The sequence below is a fragment of the Salvelinus alpinus genome, chromosome 2 (assembly GCF_045679555.1).
Source record: "Salvelinus alpinus chromosome 2, SLU_Salpinus.1, whole genome shotgun sequence".
Classification (NCBI taxonomy): Eukaryota; Metazoa; Chordata; class Actinopteri; order Salmoniformes; family Salmonidae; genus Salvelinus; species Salvelinus alpinus.
In genome coordinates, this window is record NC_092087.1 from 50,862,991 (window position 1) to 50,884,681 (window position 21,691).

Consider the following 21,691-nt stretch of genomic DNA (forward strand, 5'->3'; position numbering starts at 1 on the left):
CTCACTTGACTTTCACTTTCTGTTGTGCCTTTATAAATAGGTGCTGGTGCAATCCTTATTTCAGAACTATATCAGAATCTCAACCTCAGGAGGAACTAGTACCAACAAGGTAAGTCTATTCACATTTTTTTTATTCATTTTTTATATTATCTTTTATAAACAACTTATTCTTCTGATAGAAAAAATTGGTAGACCTGATCGATATACAGTACAATATTTGCATTGCAAAAGGAAAAATCAAATTGCTATACTGCAATGTTTATAGAAGCTGTCTATAATTTGTGCACAAAGGAAATCTGTAACCTTGTCTTCTATTGTTCCTATACAGCTTCTACATTATGGGGCAGTTTCCTGGACATATATTAAACCTATACAATAAATGTTTACTGTAACACAAATGGAATTGTAACTTGCTAAAAATGCATCCCACCTGTCTTTGCTTTCACAAACACCTGGTTTGGGGTGCATTTTTTGTTACTAAATATACTGAAACAGGTTATCAAGTAATTTCATATGCCATGGAATATGTTAGTATTGCGAACGCAATGTGTACATTTTGTGTGAAATAGCCAGTAGGGAATCCTGGATTAAGAAGCATTTTCAATGGAGATTCACTGCTGAACTTGCTTTTAGCCCCGGACCGAGCTAAATCTGTGTCTGTCAAACTGACACTAAATGTAGTGTTTTTTTGTGAAATAAATAAAGTCAAATTGCTGACTTACATCAAGTGCTTTGCATATCTTGACCAGTAGCTTCTCGATGTCTGACGCTCCCTTCTCCACCATCTCATAAGGAGAATTCTTTACCAGGCTGAACTGCCTTCTTTTCTCATTGTAGATCTGCAAAAGAAGTTTTAAAAATGTGAGTGCAGTTAAATGATAGTTCCACTTATGTTGTACATGTACTGATTGTATTACTGCATTTAACATAATTTGCAACAGTTTCCGATCCTTGAGTACGTGGACACCTACAGTGAGGGAAAAAAGTATTTGATCCCCTGCTGATTTTGTACGTTTGCCCACTGACAAAGAAATGATCAGTCTATAATTTTAATGGTAGGTTTATTTGAACAGTGAGAGACAGAATAACAACAAAAAAATCCAGAAAAACGCATGTCAAAAACGTTATAAATTGATTTGCATTTTAATGAGGGAAATAAGTATTTGACCCCCTCTCAATCAGAAAGATTTCTGGCTCCCAGGTGTCTTTCATACAGGTAACGAGCTGAGATTAGGAGCACACTCTTAAAGGGAGTGCTCCTAATCTCAGTTTCTTACCTGTATAAAAGACACCTGTCCACAGAAGCAATCAATCAATCAGATTCCAAACTCTCCACCATGGCCAAGACCAAAGAGCTCTCCAAGGATGTCAGGGACAAGATTGTAGATCTACACAAGGCTGGAATGGGCTACAAGACCATTGCCAAGCAGCTTGGTGAGAAGGTGACAACAGTTGTTGCGATTATTCGCAAATGGAAGAAACACAAAAGAACTGTCAAACTCCCTTGGCCTAGGGCTCCATGCAAGATCTCACCTCGTGGAGTTGCAATGATCATGAGAATGGTGAGGAATCAGCCCAGAACTACACAGGAGGATCTTGTCAATGATCTCAAGGCAGCTGGGACCATAGTCACCAAGAAAACAATTGGTAACACACTACGCCGTGAAGGACTGAAATCCTGCAGCGCCCGCAAGGTCCCCCTGCTCAAGAAAGCACATATACATGCCCGTCTGAAGTTTGCCAATGAACATCTGAATGATTCAGAGGACAACTGGGTGAACGTGTTGTGGTCAGATGAGACCAAAATGGAGTTCTTTGGCATCAACTCAACTTGCCTTGTTTGGAGGAGGAGGAATGCTGCCTATGACCCCAAGAAACCATCCCCACCGTCAAACATGGCGGTGGAAACATTATGCTTTGGGGGTGTTTTTCTGCTAAGGGGACAGGACAACTTCACCGCATCAAAGGGACGATGGACGGGGCCATGTACCGTCAAATCTTGGGTGAAAACCTCCTTCCCTCAGCCAGGGTATTGAAAATGGGTCGTGGATGGGTATTCCAGCATGACAATGACCCAAAACACACGGCCAAGGCAACAAAGGAGTGGCTCAAGAAAAAGCACATTAAGGTCCTGGAGTGGCCTAGCCAGTCTCCAGACCTTAATCCCATAGAAAATCTGTGGAGGGAGCTGAAGGTTCGAGTTGCCAAACGTCAGTCTCGAAACCTTAATGACTTGAAGAAGATCTGCAAAGAGGAGTGGGACAAAATCTCTCCTGAGATGTGTGCAAACCTGGTGGCCAACTACAAGAAACATCTGACCTCTGTGATTGCCAACAAGGGTTTTGCCACCAAGTACTAAGTCATGTTTTGCAGAGGGGTCAAATACTTATTTCCCTCATTAAAATGCAAATCAATTTATAAAATTTTTGACATGCGTTTTTCTGGATTTTTTTGTTGATATTCTGTCTCTCACTGTTCAAATAAACCTACCATTAAAATTACAGACTGATAATTTCTTTGTCAGTGGGCAAACGTACAAAATCAGCAGGGGATCAAATACTTTTTTCCCTCACTGTACTTGTCAAACATTTCATTCCAAATCATGGGCAATAATATGGCGTACCCATTTGCTGCTTTAACAGCCTCCATTCTTCTGGGAAGGTTTTTCACTAGATGTTGAAACATTGCTGCAGGGACTTGCTTCAATTCAGCCACAAGAGCATTAGTGAGGTTGGGCACTGATGTTGGGCGATTAGGACTGGCTTGCCGTTGGCGTTCCAATTCATCCCAAAGGTGTTCGATGGGGTTGAGGTCAGTGCTCTGTGCAGGCAAGTCAAGTTCTTATACACCAATCTCAATAACCCATTTCTGTATGGGCCTCGCTTTGTGCATGGGGGCATTGTCATGCTGAAAGAGGAAAATGCCTTCCTCAAACTGTTGCCACAAAGCTGGAAGCACAGAATCATCTAAAAGGTAATTTTATGCTGTAGCGTTAAGATTTCCCTTCACTGGAACTAAAGGGCCTAGCCCGAACCATGAAAAACAGCCCCAGACCATTATTCCTCCCTCACCAAACTTTACAGTTGGCACTATGCATTGGGGCAAGTAGCGTTCTCCTGGCATCCGCCAAACCCAGATTAGTCCGTCGGACTGCTAGATGGTGAAGGGTGATTTATCACTCCAGAGAATGTGTTTCCACTGCTCCAGCCAACGCTTGGCATTGCGCATGGTGATCTTAGGCTTGTGCGCGGCTGCTCGGCCATGGAAAACCATTTAATGAAGGTCCCGACAAACAGTTTTTGTGCTGATGTTGCTTCCAGAGGCAGTTTGGGACTCGGTAGTGAGCGTTGCAACTGAGGACAGAGAATTTTTACACGCTTCAGCACTCTTGTTCCTGTTCTGTGAGAGTGTGTGGGCTCCTAGACATTTCCACTTCCCAATAACAGCACTCGCAGTTGCCCAGGGCATCTCTACAGTGCAAAAATGTTACGAACTGACTTGTTGGAAAGGGGGAATCCTATGATGGTGCCACGTTGAAAGTCACTGATCTCTTCAGTATGGGCCATTCTACTGCCAATGTTTGTCTATGGAGATTGCATGGCTGTGTGCTCAATTTTATACACCTGTCAGCAATGGGTATGGCTGAAATAGCTGAATCCACTAATTTGAAGGGGTGTCCACATACATCTGGCCATGTAGTGTAGCTACTAGGGCCGTGACGATACCAATATCACAATATTCCTTAGTATCGTGGCAAGGAAACAAAACATGAAGTGGATTAAACTTCTTTAGGAAAACAACCCTAATGTTGGAAACAAACATCATTATGTTGCCATTCAGAGTCACATGTATTTACTTTTCAAGCTATAGCACACTATCTTACAAACAGCAGGTATTTAAAGGACCAAAGGTCTGCTTCGTATTTTCATTTTTGCCATGGAAAAAATATTGTAATACTGGTATCCACCCAGCCCTAATAGCTTCAGTGCAGACATGACATACTATTCAACCCAAATAGTATTTTTTTGTTCCAGGGTTGAGTTAAAAGGTCCAATGCAGACGGTTTTATTTCACTATCAAATAATTTTTGGCTAACAATTAAGTACCTTTCTGTGATTGTTTTCAATTAAAATGGTTAAAAACTAACACAAATAGCTTCTTAGCAGAGAGCAATTTCTCAAGCAAAAATGTTGATAGGACTGTCTGGCAGTGGTCTTAGTGGGGAGGTGAAAACTATCTGTTATTGGCAGAGAGGTTTGGAACGCTCTTTCTTATTGGTCTACTAACTAATTTACCACCTGGGGATGTCACCAGGGAGGCCAACACTCCATCCCACCAAAACAGGCTGAAGTTTCAAGCGGCCTTTTAAAACAGCTCTTACACTAAAAGGACATTATCATCAATTTCACAGTATTCCAACAATAAAGTGTGGGGAAATCACATTTTTAACTGCACTGGGCCTCTAATTCCACAAATTCAATTAGAAATAATTTAATTATATCTGTAATTTCGATTTAATTCAATTATAATTCCATGTCAGTCTTTGAATTTAGATAACTAAATTATTCTCCATTCCAATGTTAGGTAAATTCCAAGAAATCAATTCCCAAATCAATATTAGGTCACAACAATTCCACAAATTCAAATTCAATTCCCTCAGGCTTTCAGATTGATCATGTGACTGTTCAGACAGCCTAACTATACTGGAACTATAGAAATACAAATCCTGCAGTCAATGTTTGATACATTGCATTAACTGGGAAATGTAATAATACTGAATTCCAATTTAATTCAATTCCAGATTAAATGTTTTACAATTCCGATTAAATTCCAATAAAGAAAGTGCATGCAGTCTAATTCAAATTCAATAACTTGAAAGATATTTGAAATTTAATTCAATATAAATTCTCCCCTTCCATCAGTGAATTCAATAATTATATTGGAATTTCTATTGAAATTGGAATTGACCCCAACCCTGTTACATTCCCTCTCAGAAAAGCAAACATGGGCGGAACAGCATCAACACCAGCACCACCCCCCTCCCCAAAGAAGGGTAAGAGAGAGATGACATATCTGTAAAATACAGTCAACCACTGATAGTGAATATCAGGTGTGAGTGCAAATTCGGTTCAAGCACAGTGCATCGGTCCCAATTCTTTTTACTTGTTTTTACCACAGCCCCAAGGCTTTACATATATAGTACATACCCTGTATCATTGACTGTAGCCTACTCTCATTAATGATGTCATTGTACTCAATCTTCAAATTCTTTTGAAAATAAGAGATGTTGGAATGTGGAAAACAATAATGAACTAATTTAATCAAAATGTGTTCCATGTGTTCACACAGAATTTGACCAACAATGGAGGAAAACATGTTGGAGGTAAGTACTGTACTGACTGACCAATATGGAGGATGAAAGAGAAAGTAAAACAAACATTTAGGTTATAATTACAATCACTATCAAGGGTTGTGTGAATGGTGTGCTATACTAAATTGCTGATATCAGTTTTCCCACCATCTTAAATTAGTCCTGGTGTTATCTTGATACAATATCCCTGTACATAATTATAAGCAGTCTATGGCCACTGTTTCAAAATCCTAAATGTTTAGCATTTGTGGCACAAATCCATTGCAAGTTAATGGTACCGAAATTAGCATTTTCCACGCTTCATGTCAATCACCTATAAGTAACTTAATTGAGCTACACAATCAATTTGAAATACTTTAGGATGATTAGGACATGAATCATGCAAAAACAATCGGTACCATTGATTTACATTGAATCTGTGCCACAAATGCTAAAAGGTTAGCATTTGGAAACAGTGGCCAGGTAAACAAAACAAGAAGTAACAGGTACTCTTCATTGTCTCTCACAGTAAAGGAGAGAGAGACCACATGGTGGATGAACTGAGGAACTTTAAACTGAGTGATCCTGACGTGGGTCAGCTCAGATGCCTGCTATTTGGACCAGTCGGTGCAGGAAAGTCCAGCTTCATCAACTCAGTCAACAATGTCTTCCAAAATCGGATAACAAGTAGTGCCCTGGTAGCTTCTACCACTGGCACAAGCTTCACCATGACAGTAAGCTGCAGTGCCTAATACATTTAACACAGACACAATGCAGGCATGGGATATGGCTACCTAATATATCCTGGTACACTAAGACACAGTATTTCATGAGCTACAAACAGGCAGAGACTTGAAGAGGGACTTACAGGAACAAAGAGAGGTTGTCTGTGCTAATTTAACTGCAAAACGTAGTCAATTACAGGGGTGTAGGTTTGCAAAAGTAGGACCATGGAAATAATAAATATACTCAGACTGTTGGAAACTTCTAATAAAAAACAAAAATGGAGACTCAGATGCACAAATGTAATATAATTTACATATTTTTATGTGAAAAGGTGCATAAAGAAAAGGGACAAGACAAATGAAAGCACACAAATCTGTCTATAAAGAAAATATAAATGAGTTGATTACATCACATAATCAAGACTAGATAAACGCAAAGCATGTAACTACACAGTAGAATACAAAGTAGAAATGTACACAGTAGAAATGTTATATTTAAGCAATAAGGCCCGAGGAGGTGTGGTATATGACCAATATACCACGGCTAAGTGCTGTTCTTAGGCACGACGCATCACGGAGTGCCTGGACGCAGCCCTTAGCCGTGGTATATTGGCCTATTATCACAAACCCCTGAGGTGCCTTATTACTATTATAAACTGGTTACCAACATAATTAGAACAGTAAAAATAAATATTTTGTCATACCCATGGTATACGGTCTGATATACCACGGCTGTCAGCCAATCAGCATTCAGAGCTCGAACCACCCAGTTTATAATATGTATTCTACTGCTTAGTTATATACTTTGAGTTAAAAACTGAAACGTTGGTCTTGCATTTTTACTTTATGCACATTTCGGGGTATTGTGCCCTAAATCTATTTCATATAAAGGGTCTGAGTAAAGGGTCTGAACTTATAGTACCAGTCAAAAGTTTGGATACACCTACTCATTCAAGGGTTTTTCTTTATTTTTATTATTTTCTACATTTTAGAATAATGGTGAAGACATCAAAAATATGAAATAACACATGGAATCATGTAGTAACCAAAAAGTGTTCAACAAATCAAAATATATTTTATATTTGAGATTCTTCAAAGTAGTCACCCTATCTTTGATGACAGCATACTCTCAACCAGCTTCATGAGGTAGTCACCTGGAATGCATTTCAATTAACAGGTGTGCCTTGTTAAAAGTTAATGTGTAGAATTTATTTCCTTCTTAATGCGTTTGAGCTAATCAATTGGGTTGTGACAAGGTAGGGTTGATATTCAAATGATAGCCTTATTTGGTAAAAGACCAAGTTCATATTATGGCAAGAACAGCTCAAATAAGCAAACAGAAACGACAGTGCATCATTACTTTAAGACATGAAGGTCAGTCAATCCAGAACATTTCAAGAACTTTGAAAGTTTCTTCAAGTGCAGTCGCAAAAACCATCAAGTGCTATGATGAAACTGTCTCTCATGAGGACCGCCACAGAAAAGGAAGATCCAGAATTACTTCTGCTTCATTTGAGTTAACTGCACCTCAGATTGCAGCCCAAATAAATGCTTCACAAAATCCAAGTAACAGACACATCTCAACATCAACTGTTCAGAGGAGACTGCGTGAATCAGGCCTTCATGGTCGAATTGTGGCAAAGAAACCACTACTAAAGGACACCAAGAAGGGACTTGTTTGGACCAAGAAACAGGAGCAATGGACATTAGACCGGTGGAAATCTGTATTTTGGTCAATTTTAGATCTTTTGTTCCAACCGCCGTGTCTTTGTGAGACGCAGAGTAGGTGAACGGATGATTACCACATGTGTGGTTCTCACCGTGAAGCATGGAGGAGGAGGTGTGGAGGTGTGGGGGTGCTTTGCTGATTCATTTAGAATTCAAGGCACACTTAACCAGCATGGCTACCACAACATTCTGCAGCACTACGCCATCCCATCTGGTTTGCGCTTAGTGGGACTATCATTTGTTTTTCCAACAGGACAATGACCCAAAACACACCTCCAAGCTGTGTAAGGACTACTACTACACACCTCCAAGCTGTGTAAGGACCAAGGAGAGTGATTGACTGCTGAATCAGATGACCTGGCCTCCACAATCAACCAGCCTCAACCCAATTGAGATGGTTTGGAATGAGTTAGACCACAGAGTTAAGGAAAAGCTGCCAACAAGTGCTCAGCATATGTGGGAACTCCTTCAAGAGTGTTGGAAAAGCATTCCAGTTGAAGCTGGTTGAGAGAATGCCAAGCGTGTGCAAAGCTGTCATCAAGGCAAAGGGTAGCTATTTTGAAGAATCTCAAATATAAAATATTTTGATTTGTTGAACACTTTTTTTGGTTACTACATGATTCCATGTGTTATTTCATAGTTTTGATGTCTTCACTATTATTCTACAATGTAGAATAAATAAAGAAAAACCCTTGAATGAGTAGGTGTGTCCAAACTTTTGACTGGTACTGTATACACACACACACTAGGAACAGCTTTCTACTATTGAGTTGCACCCCCTTTTGCCCTCAAAACAGCCTTCATTCGTCAGGGTATTTTCAACAAGGTGTCGAAAGCGTTGCACAGGGACGCTGGCCCATGTTGACTCCAATGCTTCCCACAGATGTGTTAAGATGGCTGGATGTCCTTTGGATGATGGACCATTCTTGATACACAAGGGAAATTGTTGAGCGTGAAAAACCCAGCAGCGTTGCAGTTTTTGACACAAACCTGTGCGCCTGGTACCTACTACCAGAACCCGTTTAAAGGTACTTAAAATATTTTGTCTTGCCCATTCACCCTTTGAATGGCACACATACACAATCCATGTCTCAATTGTCTCAAGGCTTAAAAATATTCTTTAACCTGTCTCCTCCCCTTCATCTACACTGATTGAAGTGGATTTAACAAGTGACATCAACAAGGGATCATAGCTTTCACCTGGTCAGTCTGTCATGGAAAGATCAAATCACATTTTATTTGTCACATGCGCCGAATACAACAGGTGTTGTTTCACCTTACAGTGAAATGCTTACTTACAAGCCCTTAACCAACAATGCAGTTTAGAAAAAAATAAGTGTTAAGGGAAAAAATAGATAAGGAAAAAATTACAAATAAAAGTAACAAATAATTAAAGAGCAGCAGTAAGATAACAATAGCGAGGCTATTAACAGGGGGTACCAATACAGAGTCAATGTGTGGGGGCACCAGTTAGTCGAGGTATTATGTACATGTACTGTAGGTAGAGTTCAGGTGAAAGATCAGGTGTTCCTAATGTTTTGTACACTCAGTGTATATATTTGTTGATTCTGTGCCTCAGTTTGGTATGTTTCATGTGTGTGAGGGTATTTATCTTTTCCATAGAAAAAAAAGATACATGTTAATAAATAAAAAATGTATTTTCAGTATGACACACACTACATTCAAGGCCGTTCAGGAGAAAAACGTCTTCCCTTTGCATTCAATGATGTCATGGGTCTGGAAACACAAAAAAATGGGTTGCACCCTGATGACATCATCAATGCTCTGAAGGGCCATCTACCAGAGGGCTATGAGGTAATGCAAAAGTCAAACACGCACACACACACACGCACGCACACACACACACACACTAATAAATCTTATATTTTCTTGGCCAGTTCAATCCTTTCCACCCATTATCGGACCAAAAAAAGGAATTCATTCAGAATCCCAGCTTAAGTGACAAAACTCACTGCCTGGTGAGTATTGTGTCAGCGGACAAACTCTCTATCATGTCAAAGGAGGTCATAGACAAGATGAAGAACATCAGGGCAGAAGCCAGCAGACTGAGTAAGTACGCTCTTTAAACTCTGTTTCTCAATGGTAACTACAACTATGGCTGGCGATCAGTTGTCACCTTTCAGCTGCAGCTCTTGACTTTTACCTATTACATTATACAGTGTTACTTATGCTAGTCCTTCAATTCATTAAATATTCATTTCTACGGCAGAAATCCCTCAAGTTGTTGTCATGACCATGCCAGACAAGGCTTGTGAGCTGGTGAACAAGGATGTGAAGAGAATCTTCTACAGCAAGGCAATCAAAGAGAAGGTAAATCACATGACCTCAGACCTGATCAAATTTCACATTGCCTGGACAAGTGTTTTAACATGTCAGCTAACCACATAATATGATGAGGCAATCTGATGCCCAACTGCACAGTTGATGTGTCACGACTTCCGCCGGAGTCAGTCCCTCTCCTTGTCCGAGCGGCGATAGGCGGTCGACGTTACCGGCCTTCTAGCCATCACCGATCCACTTTTCATTTTCCATTTGTTTTGTCTTTGGTGTTTACACACCTGGTTTCAATTCCCCATTACATGTTTATTATTTAACCCTCTGGTTTCCCCCATGTTTGTGTGCGTGTTTGTTCTATGTTGATGGCTGTATCTGACGGCTGGTATTTTGTTGCCGGGTTTTGTATTCACGCCCGTTTATTCGTGGTAGCGGTATATTTCACGCACCGTTGTATTGTTTCTATACTGGTGTTTTTTCGTGTATTTAATACCTTGTCCACGCATCTCAACTCTCCTGCGCCTGACTCCTTTTCACCAGTTACCCAAAGCCTTGACATGATGATGTGGCACGCAACCATTGGTTGACGCAATGCAATGTCTGCGATGTAGTCAGCCATTATATCTTGGGTGTGCTGACATGATTCAATGATCATCACTCAAGAAAAATTTATCCTGCCCTTTTTGTCTCCAACGTTTTTCAGATGCAGCTCTGCAGTAATGAGCTAGGCCTTCCCATGAACTTCATCCTGCCGGTGAAGAACTACCACGAGGAGGGGATGCTGGATAATGACATGGACATCCTGATACTGAACGCCATGACTCAGATTATGAACTTCGCCAACGACTACCTCTGGAACCTCCAACAACATGCAAATCAAAAATAGAATGAGTATTAAGAGATTAGTTAGTGAGCCCTGCAGTTTAAGATTGGAATGAAGTTCCTTATTTCTATATTTTTTACATTGTGGTCGTATCATTTTACTTCCATGTAGAGGCCTAAATGGGTTATCTGCGGCTCTGGGAGAAATGTATTTTGAGTGAGTATGCATTTCGTGTGACAAGAAATACTTTAAAATAAACTGAACATTGCTGTGCATATATGCTACTTTTTAACATTAACACCCAACAGTGTACAATTGTGTTAGATAAACTAGCATCTTTCACCGAATTCTTCAGATGACTGAAACTGATCTTAAACCATACTTTGTTTTCCTGATATTGCTGTAACATTAATATGTGTTATTGTTGTATCTTTTTTTGTAGCTTTTCTGCTTAAGTTGACTTCATTTCCAGGTAAATTTTAAGTTAGCCATTATTTTTTTAATTATTTATTTATTTATGACATCGCCATCTTTCTCTCTATAACCATCCAACCATTTCATGGGGATGATTGTATAATATTATAATATATATATATAATAAAATATTGCTGTAACATTAATTTGATGCATCATTATTGTTGTATCTTTTTTGTTTTGCTTTTCCGCTTAAGTTGACTTAATTTCCAGGTAAATTTTAAGTTAAAAAATCGCCATCTTTCTCTCTATATATATAACCAGGTTTCCATCCAACTTCATGGGGATGAATTACCTGACGGATAAAAGAAACTCACGAAAGGCCTGATGGAAACGGCAAATTTGTCTAAAATTTCCCAATGTCGACAAAACAAAATAACCTCCACAAGGATGGATCATTTTTGGGGTCTGTGAAATAGATTATGCGACAATTGTAGTGGAAACGCATTTAAGCGCAAATATTGATATAATAACCATCATATCGAAGTACACTTGGAGTCACGCGATGGATGGTATGTATGTTGTACAACCACCACGACGTGGAAAAGCATGCAGAGTTTATAGGTAGATTAAATACCGTCAATTATGATGAACTTATGCTAGTTAACCTGTTGAATGTTAATGTGTAGTGGATGGCTGTATAAAACATATCTTCATGAGAGGGCCATGAACAGGGCCATGAACAGTACCTATACACTGTAATACTTTGGTATAAAACTAGTGGTCTGAAAATCGGACAATCGGTGCACTGCTCTCATTCATTGACGTCTCTATCCCACTGTGAAGAACACAAAGTGGTTTTGTATCACATCTTCAAATTGTGTTCGAGTTTAAAAAATAAAAAAAATCGATATAGAATGATGAGACTTCCTATGGCTGCAGTAGACTCTCAGCTTTGCAGCGCTATGCAGTTTGTGTGCCTGTGATGTACCGTCCACCACAAATTGACGGACAGTCCGGTCAGCGATGACCCTTTTCCTAACCTCAACCTAATTCCCCTAACCTACTATGTTAATTCTCCTAACCTGCTGTGTAAGTCGTATCTTTATCGAAATGGCGCGTTTTTAGGGAATCTCGATTCAAAAAGCCCCATCGGTGACGTCACTGGTAATTCCTTTGTCTCCGTCTTTCTGGCAAGCTTCCTGTCCCATCAGAACATGCAAGAGTATTGTGGCAAATACATATTTAAATGCAATTTAAAATAACGTTTGAATTTGATTTGACATTGCACTTTGAATTGGTCCAATATTTTTTAGAGAGAAATAGGCTGTCACCAGTAGGGTTTCCAACTTTCTCACTGCCAAATAAGGGACAAAAGGTGGCGTGCCAGTGCACGGTGTCACGGCGGTGTGGGTATGGTGTTGTGGGAATGAATACAGTGTATATTCTTATTAAATTGGAAAGGCAAAACATTTTTATATTCCAATTAGTCTATAACTTTACTAAAACTGAATCATCATGTAAACTTATGTGAATAAACCTCAAAATAAATGATCAAAGAAATCACAATTTGGACCTTTACAGCAACAACAAACAAAAAAACATTCCAAATGCAAAAGAGGAAAAGAGGGGCAAGAGACTCACCAAGTCTACTTTTTACATGGATATTTTTTGCTGCTCTTGACTATTTCAAGCAAACCTTTGTCCTTTTGCATTGCCAGAGAGAAGTCCTTACATGACAAGTCACAGTTCACAGATATTTGAAGTTCACTTTTGATCAGCTCTGTGCTGCATCCGTTTCTTGAGTCTGACCATTTAATGGTCATCAGAGAAAATCCTCTCTACAAAGGCATTGAGCCTGGCACACTGAGGACAAATGAGACAATCCTGAACATGTTGATCAAGTTGGCTTTCCCTAGGTTTTGGAAAACTGCCACCCACTTCTCACTGGTGGATTTTGTGGTATCCTGTCTGGCTTTCTGTATTTCCTCCCGGCTAGCACAAAACTCGTCATAGAGTTGGTCCATACTGACTGTCTCTGTCATTTTGAGGGCAACCACCACCTGCTCCAGGTCAGTGAAGGAGAGCTCCTCATAGAGGTCGATCGGTTTCAGTTTCAACGTTACATTTTCTGGTGAGAAATCAAACCACTTGTCAATGTATGTCATGACAATGTCATAGAACTTCAAAGTCCTGTTGTTGCTTGGACCTTTGTGCTGACAATTGTTTGTCCATCAGCTGCTTGGTCTGGTATCCAAAAAAGCTGTCCTGTTTCTGCTGAAGCATCTACATTTTGGACTTTTGGACTTCCTCGTAAACATCTGTGATGCAGAGCGTTGTTTCCTCCAGGTTTTTATGAGTTGGTCAAAACACACCCCACGTTGTGGAAAAAGCACAGAGAAATCTCAGCAGCTTCCGTTTTTTCTTCAAACTCAAAAATACTCTTCAGTGTCACAGGACAGATCTCCCCAAGGGACCTGAAGTATGAAGTAAGAGCTGGCCAGCTTTGCAGGAGACGATCGACAGCTGGATGAAGAGAGGGCCATCTACTGCAAACATGTTGCAGAATTTCACGCCACTCAATGTCAACAGAGGCAAAAAATGCACGCAGTTCCTCTCTTCGGGAAGCAGAAACTGAGAAGTGGCTGTAGATCTTTAAAACAATTGTCTCAATATCCACTGACAGCTGATCGCAGGCGTGCTTGCAGGCATTATGAACTACGTGAGCTGGGCAATTAGCTTTCAGAATGCGAATGTTGGCACTGCTCAATAACTGGTAAACGGAGTGGTGTTTTCCAAAGTTGACATTGGCATTATCTGCGGCATAGGCTGTGATGTGTCTAATATCCAGTTCACGATTTTCCAGACAGTTCTGTTATGGGTGTAAGATGGAACAGTGATGCCATCTATTGGTAAATGTTCATTACTGCAACTCATGTATTTATACCGGGGTGCTTGAGATACCCGGAAGTGTCATGATGTACAGAACAAGGCTGGTTACTCGCATGAATGTCTCTGTCTCGTCATTTAACGTTCGAACATGGTGTCAGAAGAGGGATTACTAACCATGCTTTCCGCAAATTAGAGTAACCTGTTGTGGTTTACCAAACAATTGTTTGAGTAAAATTTCGCCGGAATTGGCTTTAGCTAGAGTGAGTTTGCTAGTTAGCTTCAGTGTTGTTAGCACCGGTTAGACATGGCAGCGAACATTCCCCCTCCCGCCGTTATGAAGCTCAGCGGGGATTGGAGCACGAAATGGGATACGTTGAGAGGTGAATGGGAGGACTATGCGCTAGCAACGGGACTTCTGGAAAAGGACGAAGAGGTAGTGGCTGCCACTTTGAGGACTATAATGGGAACTGAATGCGGACACGTATACAAACACAACCTGAACAGAGGTTGATGTATGCTATTTTCAGTTTCATCAGTCTTCATAAATGTCAAGTGACTTGCACTGCACTCCATCAGACACTGAGAAATATCTCACGCACACTGGAAACACGTTTCTGTTTCCCTTGTTTGAGGCATAAAGTACAGAAAGCTTTCGTCTAGTCACCACTGACGGGCTTAACACACGTCTTATTTGCTTCCCATTGTTTGTTGTAGCTGCACTGTCTTTTCTTTTTTGCAGGTTTATCCATATTCCTTGATATGCCAAACCGACCGAACAACAACAGAAATGACCTTGCAGGAATTGGCGCGTTTATGCTATACTGTGATTGGATGAATATACGGGACAAGGGAGATCCCGTATGGGACAAACCAATTTAGCCCAATATAAGGGACATCCCGGCTAATACGGGACAGTTGGCCAAAACTCCATCCCACCAAAACAAGCCTTCTTTTCAAACAGCTCTTACACTAAAAGGGCATTATCATAATTTTCACAATTTCACAGTATTATTTCAACCTCATAGTGTGGAAATGTATAGAAAACACAGGATACCCACATTTTTGACAGCACTGGTCCTATCAATTTTTAACTAAAACGGTTAATAATAAGTCAAATGTGTACTATTTAATTGAACAAAATCCGTTTTATAAATCTCACAGTAATGTCAATTGCAGTTGGTAGAGTGTATTTTTCCATGTTCAAGATCACCAAAGCGAAATAGAATTCAAGACATGACAAGATCGTACGAATAGTATATTATTCTAATTGAGATTTGCCACTGACAGACAGAACATTTGCCACTGAGACAGGTGGGCCTACCATGCATTCATCCAGATGCAGAGTTAACACCAGGCATACACAGTTGTTCTCTTATGATGTGCTTGTTGTTCCAGCACATAAACACAGATTCTCATGTTATGTAAATTCACTCCAGAAACATTCGGCTCTAAGAGCCGGCTCTTGTAGGTGAACATTGGGAGCCGGCTCGCATATCAGAAGAGCCTAATCTATTTTTAAAAACATTACAAAATTAAGATATGAATAATCAAAAGATTTAAATTAATAGAATTAACTAATCAAAGAACGAAAAAATAAATATAATAATACAGGCCTAAATGCTCAATCGCACACACATTCGTTCTGACTGTCAGCTTAGACTAACAGCCTCACCTGTTGTTACTGTCAATCAGACACGCAGTGTCAACCAATGAAGCAAAGATGCGTGAGGGAGGGCCGAGCCAACTCATTCACAGTTACACACTTAGCAGCCGAGGAGAGAGAGGAAGGACAGCTGTGAAAACATCAGCTGGAAAATGAGTCAGAAGCACAGTTATCATTTGGATGCATTTTAGTAATGTAGACAATGTTAGAGCACAGTGTAGAATTTGCCAAAATAAAATGTCATATAAAGCCGGTTCTACGCACAACCTACACCGGCATATGCGAACTGTGGACCCAACTGTGAAGCTAGCTGTAGCGGAACGTCGAGAAACTAGTGGGCCTGCTAGTGGTAGTGGTGGAGCCAGCACCTCCTCACGTGGAGATGTATCCACTCAGTCAAGTAGGCCTACTCCGCTACCCACTGCAACACAGTCTTCTATGGACCAGTTTATGCCAAAGTCTATGTCTTTAGCAAAACAAGGCCAAATTTACATTGCATTGGCTAAAATGATTGCCACCAATTTCCAGCCATTTTCGATCGTGTAGAACAGAGGTTTTAGAAATTATAGCAATAGTCTAAATCCAATGTACACAATTCCAAGCAGAAAAACCCTTTCAAAATCACTTATTCCACAACTGTATGAGAGCACACAGGCTTCAGTGCGGGAAAGAGTCCAAAAAGCTACTGCAGTTTGCCTTACCACTGACTGCTGGACATCAAGGGTAACCACTTCTTACATGTCGGTTACATGTCCCTTCATTGAAGATTTTTCGATGTCTAGCTGTCTTTTGGACTGCTTTGAGTTCAGCGACAGACACACCTCAGAGAACTTGGCAGAGGAACTGTTGAGAGTGGCCAGAGAATGGCAAGTAGATGGAAAAATGGTCTGTTGTGTTAGCGACAATGCAGCTAACATAACCAAAGCCATGAACATTTTTAAATGGACCCATAATCCATATCTTGCCCACACAATCAACCTGATTGTAAGAGATGCTCTGAAGGTGATGAATCCCACAGTGGACAAAGTGAAAGCAGCTGTGGAATACTTCCACAGGAGCACAGTAGGTGCTAAAAAACTAAAGTCTACACAACGCCAGATGGGGATGCCTGAGCTGAGGCCTAAACAAGACTGCACTACAAGGTGGAATTCAACATTTTATATGTTTAAGCATTTTTTTGAGTCAAAGGATGCCATCATCTCTACCCTGGCCATTGTTAATGCACCTGTTGATGCTCTGACCCAAGAGGAATGGGAGGTGGTGGAGGAGGTGTGCAGAGTCCTGGAACCCTTTGAGCAGGTCACTGTGGAGATCAGTGGAGAGAGGTACAGTAAGCAGTTATTACTACATCATTATTTAATCCAGTATTATATATGTATATGAGCGGTAGATGAGAATGTGGTATCAGTAGACAAAACATGAACCAAAATTACACAAATACAAACACAATAAAACGAGCCCACAATAACGGACCGTATTACAAACAAACAATCACGGAACAGAGGGTTAAATAATGAACAAGTAATTGGGGGATTGAAACCAGGTGTGTAAGACAAGCACAAAACAAATGGTAAATGAAAAGTGGATCGGCGATGGCTAGAAGGCCAGTGATGTCGACCGCCAAACGCCGCCCGAACAAGGAGAGGGACCGACTTCAGCGGAAGTCGTGACAGCGTCTCACAAAGACACTAAAAATCCCAAATTGGACTCATCAGACCAATGGACAGATTGCCACCGGTCTAATGCCCATTGCTCGTATTTCTTGGCCCAAGCAAGTGTCCTCTTCTTATTGGTGTCCTTTAGAAGTGTTTTTTTGCTCTCTGTGGCTATGTACTGACCTAACATAATTGTTTGGTGTGCTTTCGCCGTAAATCCTTTTTGAAATCAGACATGTTGGCTGGATTCACAACAAGTGTAGCTTTAATTTGGTGTCTTTCATGTGTGATTTCATGAAAGTTAGATTTTTATAGTAATTTATTTGAATTTGTCGCTCTGCATTTTTACTGGCTTTTGGCCAAGTGGGACGTTAGCGTCCCACATATCCCAGAGAAGTTAAGAAGGAAAAAAATTCCATTAATTAACTTTTAACAAGGCACACCTGTTAATTGAAATGCATTCCAGATGACTACCTCATGAGCTGGTTGAGAGAATGCCAAGAGGGTGCAAAGCTGTCATCAAGGAGAAGTGTCACACCCTGATCTGTTTCACCTGTCTTTGTGCTTGTCTCCACCCCCCTCAAGGTGTCGCAAATCTTCCCCATTATTCCCAGTGTATTTATTTCTGTGTTGTCTGTTGCCAGTTTGTTTTGTTTCGTGAAACCTACCACCATTTTCAACTTGCTCCTGTCTGTTCTAGTTTCTGTTTTCTAGTTTTGACCATTCTGCCTACCCTGATCTTCCCTGCCGTTCTGTACCTTGCCACGCCACACTGGATTTTTGACCCCTGCCTGCTCTGACCCTGAGACTGCCTGTCGTTCTGGACCTTTTGCACCCTATCTGGATTACTGACCTCTGCCTGCCCTTGACCTGTTGTTTTGACTGCCCCTGTACTAGTAATACACTTTTGTTACTTCGACACTGTCTGCATCTGGGTCTTCCCTGAAACATGATATAGAATCTTAAATATATTTTGATTTGTTTAACACTTTTTTGGTTACTACATGATTCCATATGTGTTATTTCATTGTTTTGATGTCTTCACTATTATTCTACAACGTAGAAAATAGTAAAATAAAGAAAAACCCTTGAATGAGTAGGTGTGTCAACTTCTGACTGGTACTGTGTATATATATATATTTTATTACTGCAGCCGCCAACCACAGCAGCCTGTGGTCTGGTCTGTAGCCTACTGCCACTTTGATAATCATTAGATGGGGGGAGTAGGAGAGGAGGTAGGGTGCACATTTGGGTAACTGGGGGGACCTACCTTGGTAGGGTAATTGATTCAAGGCCAGTCCTATCCTTTTGCCCCCCACCTTGCGGGTAAAACACTTTAGTGGCCCCCCTCTTGATGTTGGGGATAAAAAGGTACATTTTAAAGTACATTTTTGCAATTCTACACACTTTGCCATGGGGCTGAGAGAAAACCCTGCAGTTTTAAAGCAAGTGTTCTGTAATTCGACACATTTTGCCAAAGGGCGGATATTTTTTTTCTCTTCAGTTTTAAAGCTAATTTTCTGCAATTCTACACATTTTGCTATGATGCCATGTTAATGATATGAGTGACTAACAAAATCAATGGGGGCCCCCTGGATATCCGAGGCTGTGGTGGAAATTCTACCTTTAATTAATAATGAGGAGAGGCAAGGTCAACAATCAATCATGGTATTACTTTTATTAATAAACTAATTGCAATAAGGGAGCTGGTCACACCACACACAAGTGAATGGAGTGAGAGCCCACGCACAAAGAGTACGGAAGCCTTACATAGTCAAGCTGTCTTATACAAGCATCAGCAAAACACGTGACCTTATGTATGTGTATGTGGGGAGAAACGCAACTGGGTTACGGGGTACAGGCTATAATGAAAAGGTTGTCTCATTCTGTCGCAACTGAGGGAGGACAATAGGTGCCAAAGTGACAGGAAGTCAGACATACTTCCTCTAACAGTAGCTCAACGGTTCCCCCAAGTTGGGCAAGCAAGCACCTTTGACTGTCGGCCCAGATGATGTATGGTCCTACCCCTACACACATACACACAAGCATGAACCTTTCGCCCAGAAACAGGCTCCACACAGAACAACAATATCCTGGTGTGCAGGATATAACACTTTGCTCTGTCTCCAGTTAAGCTAAGAGGAACTAGTTAGTTTCTATCAGCTCTTGGCTGAGCGCCCAGACATCATGGGGTCATACCACATACACACACACACACACACACACACAACAGTTAGAACAGGCCTATACTACCACACACACACTTATTTAGTTTCTTTAACAATCTTAAGCCCAATGCCTAGGCTTAAAGAAGGATATTTTAGTACACAAGCATTAGTAAGGTTTAACAGAAAATGCCCTCACAGGCCCCTGGGCACATGCCCTGCATTCCCAGTCGGTATTCAGCCATGATTACTACACGTTTAGAAAGCTGGCTAGATTAACTTTACAATCTAATTTTTTTTAGCTGACATGGCTAATTGAGTGACTGTCAGTGACTGACATAACAAGAGAAAAAACTGCTGAGGCTCAACAACATTTCTAAATTGTAGTAAATTCAGACCTTGTCTTCCCCCGACTGGGGTTGTTAATCCGGTGCTGAGTCTAGTTGTATAATTCAAGTTTTCAAGACTACCATTGTCCCTGTTCCCAAGAGCTCCAATGTAACCTGCTTTTAAATGACTCTCGTCCCATAGTACTCGCATCTGTAATCATGAAGTGCTTTTAAAGGCTGGTCATGTCACAAATCAATACTGATGGGTTCTCACTTCTAAACTTGAAAATAGGAAATATCCTTATTCATGTTACTGAGGGTGTCACGTTCCTGACCTTATTTCCTTTGTTTAGCCTTGTTTAGTTGGTCAGGACGTGAGCTGGGTGGGCATTCTATGTTATGTGTTTCTATGTTGGGTTCATTGTATTAGCCTGATATGGTTCTCAATCAGGGGCAGGTGTTTTACGTTTCCTCTGATTGAGAACCATATTAAGGTAGGCTGTTCTCACTGTTTGTTTGTGGGTGATTGTTGCTGTGTCTGTGTTTGTTCGCCACACGGTACTGTTTCGTTCGTTCGTTTGTTCCTGTTCGTGCGTTCATGTTTTATATGTTCTCAAGTTCAGGTCTGTTCACGTCGTTTATTGTTTTGTAGTTTGTTCAAGTGTTTTTTCGTCTTCGTTTAATAAACGATAGTATGTATTCAAACCACGCTGCGCTTTGGTCCGATCCTTGCTCCTCCTCAGACGAGGAGGAAGACGAACGTTACAGAGGGAGAGTGGGGAATGTAGAATGTTTACATCCTGTCAGAAAATTGTATTGTTAGATATCAGGGAGCCTATGGAAAGGAGAAGGGCCACAGTCTGGTACAAGTCAACAGGACAGTCGTGAGTTGGGGAGGAGTGAGAAATTTGGGCCGAGGTCAGGTCAGATGTAGTGAGGAAGAACAGATATCACTAAAGTTCTGTCTAGCAACAGAGGTGTATTGGCTGTTCAGACGTGTAAGGAGGAGACTCAGCATAGGAGGAAAGGTTAAATACCAGTGCTTGTGTGAACATGTCTTTGTCTGTTCAGCTGTCTGACCCTTTCGGTGAATAAACTTGTTTTGAGCTTTTCATAGTTGTCTGTCAGTTTTTACCCTGTTACTTAGAACCTAACAATACCATCATCCCAGACACCCTAGACCCACTCCAATTCACATACCACCCCAACAGATCCACAGATGACACAATCTCAATTGCACTTCACACTGCTCTCTCCCACCTGAGAGGAATAGCTATGTGAGAATGCTGTTCAATGACTACAGCTCAGCGTTGAACACCATAGTCCACTCCAAGCTCATCACCAAGTTTGGGACCCTTGGACTGAACACTTCCCTCTGCAACAGGATCCTGGACTTCCTGACGGGCCACCCCCAGGTGGTGAGAGTAGGCAACAACACCTTCCGCACGCTAACCCTCAACACAGTGGTCCCTCAGGAGTGTGTGCTTAGTCCCCTCCTGTACTCTCTGTTCACCCACGACTGCGTGGCCACGCATGACATCAACACCATCATCAAGTTTGCTGATGACAACGGTGGTAGGCCTGATCACCGACGGCTATGAGACAGCCTACAGGGAGGAGGTCAGAGACCTGGCAAGTGGTACCGGAGCATC

General features: G+C 41.0%; 1 protein-coding gene across 1 annotated transcript; it reads left to right on the forward strand.

The window, feature by feature from the left end:
- The first annotated feature begins 846 nt into the window (after positions 1 to 846).
- LOC139543079 (interferon-induced protein 44-like) lies at positions 847 to 21,151 on the forward strand. The gene is made up of 9 exons (XM_071349230.1): positions 847 to 861; positions 4,995 to 5,053; positions 5,350 to 5,383; positions 5,880 to 6,084; positions 9,469 to 9,618; positions 9,702 to 9,873; positions 10,034 to 10,134; positions 10,802 to 17,215; positions 18,246 to 21,151. The coding sequence occupies exons 2-8, from the start codon at positions 5,005 to 5,007 to the stop codon at positions 10,982 to 10,984; spliced, it is 894 nt and encodes a 297-aa protein (XP_071205331.1). The 5' UTR covers positions 847 to 861; positions 4,995 to 5,004; the 3' UTR covers positions 10,985 to 17,215; positions 18,246 to 21,151.
- The last annotated feature ends 540 nt before the right edge of the window (positions 21,152 to 21,691 follow it).

What these genes read in the sequence shown, in the direction of transcription:
- LOC139543079 (XM_071349230.1), top strand. Translation starts at nt 5,005, where the DNA reads ATGGGCGGAACAGCATCAACACCAGCACCACCCCCCTCCCCAAAGAAG. An exon ending in ATCTACCAGAGGGCTATGAG is followed by an intron (nt 9,619 to 9,701) that starts GTAATGCAAAAG and finishes TTTCTTGGCCAG; the next exon opens with TTCAATCCTTTCCACCCATT. An exon ending in GCAAGGCAATCAAAGAGAAG is followed by an intron (nt 10,135 to 10,801) that starts GTAAATCACATG and finishes AACGTTTTTCAG; the next exon opens with ATGCAGCTCTGCAGTAATGA.